The following is a 7,081-nucleotide window of genomic DNA, read 5'->3' as shown; positions in this document are numbered from 1 at the left end:
ATTCTTACCAATGCTGTGAAACAATCTCGTATTCAACTGTAAACAGGACACTAAACATAATTAAATTATTGCACATATCCCATTTTTCTTCCATGATGACACATAACGCTAATTCATATCATTTGGATGGTTAATAGTTAAAATAATCCCTAAAAAATCACACATGCTTTGTCTTGATTCTCATGGAAAGATCAAGAACCTAAAATTGAACCCTAAAAAATGATACCACCTATTGGTCTTTGCATAGACTGACTGTTATATCTGACCAATTTCTTCCATAACCAAATTGATAGTTATCTTTCAGATGCTATTTTGATCATTAATCCTATCTTATTTTTAGATAAATAAGAAAAAAAGATAACAACTCGAACAGGATCTGTATCTATAACACGATCCATTGCCACTATTAACAACTATGAACATGACTTTGCTCATTAGCTTCTTCACGAGGCAGCAAACAAGGAAGAAGAAGAAAATAAAAATTGTGCCACAAACAGCATGAGGACTTATACTTAGATATGGTTTACACAACATTGGTAAATTCATCGGAAAGAAAAGAATAAGTTTGGAACACTACACTCTGGACTTGTTATTATTCTTAAAAATTAAAATCTAAGAGCGGTTGTCCATGTACCTTGCACACTAGGGCGCTTGGTTACATGCCTTGTCCTCAGTTTGATCACCTTTCTTCCCAACGCATTCCTTAGCCTCGTTGCGTGGTGAAGTACATCTTCTGGATCCATGTTCTTCACGCATATAACTCGCTCGTTTTTGTTCTCTGTAATTCCCATCACAATCACTCATTCAACGTCTAGTAATTAGCTAAGATCAGATCCCCAGAGTGAGTTGTACAATCCAAGTTTTGTTAATTAATTAACTAACAAAGAAGAAATCTTACTGTAAAAGGCCTTCAAATGTGGATGCTGACCACGAATGAGTTCAGTAACAACCTCTAATTGAGGATTCTTCTCCTTAAACACAGGCAATTCTGACTCCATAAAAGCCCTATTATTATTTAAAACAAAAGTAAGAATCGGCTCAGTAACCTAACAGTTATACAGTGATAGGAATCAGGGATTTTCGATTAGGAACGACGAAAGAAGCAGCATGTTAGTAAATGCAGCATAGAAAGAAGAAGAAGAAGGACGAAATGGAGGGTACCTTATACCTCTACTGCTTCCACCCCAATTGCAATAGCTAACAATGAGTTTCTGAAGTTGCCATACTCCTCTCAGAGCCATCACACAAAAACTGGAATGAGATTATGAGAGCTTAGTCCTAGTATGTCTCTGGATGAATATTCTGAAAAGAGGAAATAGCCAACTTAGAGGGAGCATGTGATTGACTATCAATATTGGAATCTGGAGAATTATCAACCAAATTATTACAAGATGCATTGCTATCCACATGTGCTTCTTGATTATTAATATTGTCCATAACTGAAATAAGAAAATCATAACTAAATCTAATTCTAATAACCAACAACAAGAACAACTAACACAGCAACAATAACAGCATAGCAAAATTTAACTTAGATATTGAATAATATTTAGATGATATTATATAAATTACATCTCATAATATAAATCAGTCACAAAATAATCTGATAATTTAAAGTAAATTGTTGAGATGAGAGGCAGCAATCAGCATACAAGTAATGATTCACGCACCAATTATTTAGTAGCATTTCTAGCTAAAAGTAAGTAGTAACATATCATTGTGCCAAAAACTCAAATTTTAAGACGAGCAATATGAACATAGCACCATTAACTCAGCAAGGGATCAAAGAGGAGTAGAGGACCTACCTCGGGAACACGGTATGGCGACGACGACGGCAACGGCAAAGGAGACAGGACTGAGGAGAGTGCCTGAGATTTCATTCACGAATTAGGTTTAATTTTTTTGCTCTTTGGGCTGGGTTTCTCTTTTTTATTGTTTTTGGTCAAGTCTTTGAGTTTGTTTCCTCATGGGCCCATTACTTGTGATGGTGGGCTTAAGTCTAAAACTTTTGCCATTGTGACTTTTCAATAATTTTGTTGGGCATTATTATTAGCCAATACTTATGATGTATTAGACATGAAATTATTTATCTGTATTTACGTAATAGTTTTTATAAGAGATTAGTTATGATATAATGACTACCACATTTTTTGTCATTGTCACCAAATGTTTTGAAGTGCAATATAATGATAAAATATATTTGGAAGATAATATTATAAGAAAAACTAATTAGTAGGTAATATATATTATTTTATGGTCCAAGAATATGTGTACAATTCTAAGATATTATATATTTTTATTTTAGGAGTATATTATATATTCTTTATAGCATATTATATTTAGTTTACATATTCTTTTCAATTCTTATTTGTGTCAAGGGTAGTACAATTGTCTTGATTTATTAATATATATATGATACTAAATGATTGGGTGATCCAATTAAGAATTTAACATTGATCAGCTTGAAACATCATCGTAATATAACCTTGGCATATCTTATAAACTATACATTACACCGAATCCAACTGAACTATCATGAGTTCTGCGGATTGAACACTTACAACAACCCATGAAGAATCATAAGATATCGTTGTCCCATCATAAACAATAACCTTTTTTTTTTTTTACCGAAGATATAAAAACTCGAACCCGCAACCTCTTAATTGAGTATAGAGAGACTATGCCATTTGAGCTATTACTTCTTGGCATCGTAAACAATAACTTCACTGGCTGCTATTTATGAAATATCATCCACCCAATTCATATATAAGGCGAATTAATTAGTACATAGAAAATTAGAAATAAGGGAAAATTAAAGAGTGGAAGGTAATGGGAGCGTGTCCGTCACATAATTAATTAAGGGTTTAATCGTGCTCATTAATGAAAATAACAAAAACACATATCTCCTCACCTACCACCATTTTCATCATCATGCTCACCAAACCCTCTTTCTCAACCCACCCTGCCGCCCCCACCAATTAAAATAGAACACACATATTATTTAAATCATGAGTTCCCAACAAAAAAATATTAATTATATATGGGTTGGGTTGATATTTCAATTTCAAGCATTAATAGATCCAATAAATTATTTATTAAAATATATCCCTAGCTATTATACAAAGTCTTCATATATAAAACTTTCACAGCAGTAAATTAAAGCATGAGAAATGATGTCTTAAATGTTTTCAAATAGAGTAATTAACATTTCAAACATATAGTGAGATTTAAAAAATAGTTTCGAAGCGTGAATTAGAAAAAGTGCATTTGGTTGGTACAAAGGTAAGAATAATTAACGATGATGATGATCAACTCACGAAAGACAAGTCCTTAAAGCATTTTAGGTTTCGACTTATTATGCTACTTCTCTTCAGCAATCAATTTTGAATTGTTTGAATTGAAATGTGAACATCTATCACCTTGGGTTGGTGAACACCTAGCCGAGATCTTCGTTAGAATTTCTATTGAAGGAGTTAATATTATTTTTTATTCCGCACTATTATAACTATTTACAAGAATATATTTACGTATACGTTAGTTGGTCTTTCATTTACATGCATTAAGTTGATATTAGCTGATCTCTCAAAAATTTATAAACTTAGTATATAGGTTTGTCCTATTTTCGAGTATTATTTAGATTAAAATCGTGCATGTGCTAGGTAGATAATTTAGTACTGATAATTTATTACTATTATTAATTTATTATTATTATTTACAAAATATTCTCTTTATCAAAGGTAACTAGTTAACATGAATTCAAAAACAAAAATATTTTGTTTCATTTTATAATTAGACATGACTTGCCCCGAAAGTTTAAAATTCAGTAACATTTCCCAAGAATATTTCTAAATCAAACTCTTTAGTATAATGATTTATATACGGTGAAAACTCAGGTGAAGTCGACTTCACGTGAAGCTGATATCTGAGAGCCATTAGATGAAAATTTAGTCAAATCAATCAAATCATCTAACGGCTCTTAGGTATCAACTTCACGTGAAGTCGATTGCACCTGAGTTTCCACTTTTATATATACTATACTTCATATGAAACTACTGAAAGAGCCTAGTTTTAAAAATTCTTTTTGTTAAAAAGATATTGTTAATTGAACTTTATATATATTAATTCTAGTCTCTATATACATTAAGCTTTTAGTTGGGAGAAAGTTTTCACAAATTGACAAATCATAAGGTCAAGTTCAGACGGTTTACAAAACTAAACACAAGCGCACTTAAATAAAGCATGGTTACCTTCACCTAACTAATTTGTAAATCGGATAAAGAGTCACACTACACGACTAACATTAAAAAGAAAAACGAGACAAACATATTCTCATTTGTGTAAAAAAATTGACTACATACATAATGAATAAAAAAGTTATTAGTCATGCAGAAACTTTCGACATGTATATGAATAATTAATGATTCTACAACTACATACATAATGAATTACTAATTTATTAATGGTTCTACAACTATATGTACTGTTTATTAATTAGACACTTACTATTAAACCACTCTTCCACCTTAGCCCATGACAACAATAAAGACGTCTCACGGCCCACAAATTCAGCCCAACAGAATACACAAATTAAATTATAATTTAGTCTTTATCTTATCTTATAGTTATCTTTATCTTTATCTATATCTTATCTTTATCTAATTTTATCTTTCATAGGCCAATACTCTATATATACTTAGTTTTACCTTCAGAGTTTACAATTCATTCAATCAACAATCAATAAAATTTCTTCATCTTTTTCTTTCACAATTCTTTTATTTTCCTATTCTTTCACAATTTTATTATGGTATCAGAGCTCCTCTTGAGCTCTGCTGACATCCATAGATCAAGGAGAAAGGGCACACCAGCAACTTCATCCGGAGTCTCTTTTGGACCTTTCGTCAGCCCAACACTTTTCTTTCATGACACTTCCTTTCAATGAAGAAGCTCGTCCTTCAAACCAACTTGAGCTTCTGCCAAGTCCAACTACTCATTATCTTTGTTCTTTCAATACTTTTTCTACTGTTAACAATTCTTCAAATCGAGATTCATTCTTGAATACTTGGATCATTGATTCTGGTGCCACAGATCACATTGCATCAAATTTGTCTTGGTTTATTTCTTACACACAAATTTCTCCTATTATTGTTCATTTACCAAATGGTTCTCGAACTACTGTTTCTTATAAAGGCATCGTTCAATTTTCACCATCCTTGGTTCTTCATGATGTTCTTTATTTACCTCATTTCAACTTTAATATTATCTCTGTTTCAAAAATTACTTCAGCACTCATATGTGAACTCACTTTTTCATCTTCTTCTTGCACTCTACAGAGCAACAATTTGGGGACAATTGATTTGGCCAGAATGAGAGAGGGATTATATGTCTTTGAACCTAATTTCGGTAAAAATTCATCCACTACACACTCCATAAATTCCATCCAATCTCCACCCATTACACCTTCCAATATATGGCATTTTCGTTTAGGACACCTTTCTGGGCAAAGACTTAATCATTTACATAAACAATTTCCTTTTATCTCTATGCATCATGACGAGGCTTGTGACATTTGTCATCTTTCTAAACAAAAGAAACTTTCTTTTTCTCAAAGTTTTAACAAAGCCAATGCAAGTTTTGATTTATTACACTTTGATATTTGGGGTCCGTTTCGACAAAATTCTATTCATAATCATAAATATTTTTTTACTATTGTTGATAATTTTAGCCGCTTTACATGGGTTACTTTATTAAAATCAAAAGGAGAAGTACAGAATCAAATAAAAAATTTTTATTACTTTAATTGAAACACAATTCAACTCCAAAGTCAAAACTATTCGTTCTGATAATGGACCATAATTTATTTTACCTGATTTTTATGCTTCAAAGGGCATTATTCATCAACGTAGTTGTGTTGAAACTCCTCAACAAAATGGAAGGGTAGAACGCAAGCATCAACATATTTTGAATATAGCTCATGCTCTTATGTTTCAATCTAATTTACCATCATCTTTTTGGTCTTATGCTGTTAGACATGCTGTTTATTTACTTAATAGAGTTCCATCATCCGCAATTAATTTTAAAACACCATTTGAGATTTTACTCAATCTTCCACCAAATTATCATGACATTAAAGTTTTTGGATGCTTATGTTTTGTTTCTACCCAAATGGCAAATAGATCAAAATTTGATCCAAGAGCCAAAAATGCTGTATTTATTGGCTTTCAATCTGGTTTTAAAGGGTATATTGTTTATGTTTTAGAAGATAAAAGAATTGAGATTTCTAGAAACGTAATTTTTTATGAAAAGATCTTGCCCTTAGTCACAAAAAATGTCCAATTCCAGACACTTAGCCCAACATTGCCAAACACACCTTCTCAAAAACAAGATTCAGTTAGTCTTCCAGTTGAACCCTCACCTATACCCATTGACCCAACTCCACCTAGTTCTTTATTTTCTCCAACAACCTCTCCTTCTTCCTCACTATCGTTTCCTAACCAAGTTGAACCCATGACCACCGAATCCCTTTCAACACTAGACACCAGCCCACCAGCACCTTCTCATCCCCCGTCACCTTCTTCACCACCTGAGCAACCCCATCCTCGTCATTCCGACCGGCCTCACCGACCTCCAGCATATCTCTCTGATTACTTGTGTAATTCCTCTCTCATCTCTACAAATCAATCTCCCTTAAAGTGCAAGTATCCTTTATCTTCAGTCATGTCTTTTTCTTCTCTTTCATCTTCACATAAAAAGTTTTTTTATCTCTACATTCTGACGTTGAGCCAAAGTCTTTTAAGGACGCCAATCAACACTCTAATTGGCGTAGTGCTATGAAAGATGAGTTGGATGCTCTTGAGCTGAACAAAACTTGGCGTCTTGTTGATTGCCCTGCAGGGGTTAAGCCGGTTGGCTGTAAATGGGTCTATCGCATCAAACGCAAGCCTGATGGTTCAGTTGATCGATATAAAGCACGCCTTGTGGCTAAAGGGTTCACTCAAACTAAAGGTGTTGATTTCTTAGAAACTTTCTCCCCTGTTGTCAAGCCTGCCACTATCAGATTAGTTTTGGCATTGGCCTCTATGAA

The 7,081-nt window shown here is 32.9% G+C and overlaps 1 protein-coding gene across 1 annotated transcript; it reads right to left on the bottom strand.

Annotated features, from left to right (window-relative positions):
• Window positions 1-482: 482 nt before the first annotated feature.
• Window positions 483-1,974, bottom strand: LOC112736404 (large ribosomal subunit protein mL43-like). The gene is made up of 4 exons (XM_025785843.3): window positions 1,806-1,974; window positions 1,162-1,302; window positions 899-1,005; window positions 483-778 (listed from the first exon to the last, which is right to left on the bottom strand). Exons 2-4 carry the CDS (start codon window positions 1,239-1,241, stop codon window positions 606-608), a joined length of 360 nt encoding a protein of 119 aa, XP_025641628.1. The 5' UTR covers window positions 1,242-1,302; window positions 1,806-1,974; the 3' UTR covers window positions 483-605.
• Window positions 1,975-7,081: the final 5,107 nt, after the last annotated feature.

The sequence above is a fragment of the Arachis hypogaea genome, chromosome 13 (genome assembly GCF_003086295.3).
Source record: "Arachis hypogaea cultivar Tifrunner chromosome 13, arahy.Tifrunner.gnm2.J5K5, whole genome shotgun sequence".
NCBI classification, from domain to species: domain Eukaryota; kingdom Viridiplantae; phylum Streptophyta; class Magnoliopsida; order Fabales; family Fabaceae; genus Arachis; species Arachis hypogaea.
This window is presented reverse-complemented; position numbering and strand designations above follow the sequence as displayed.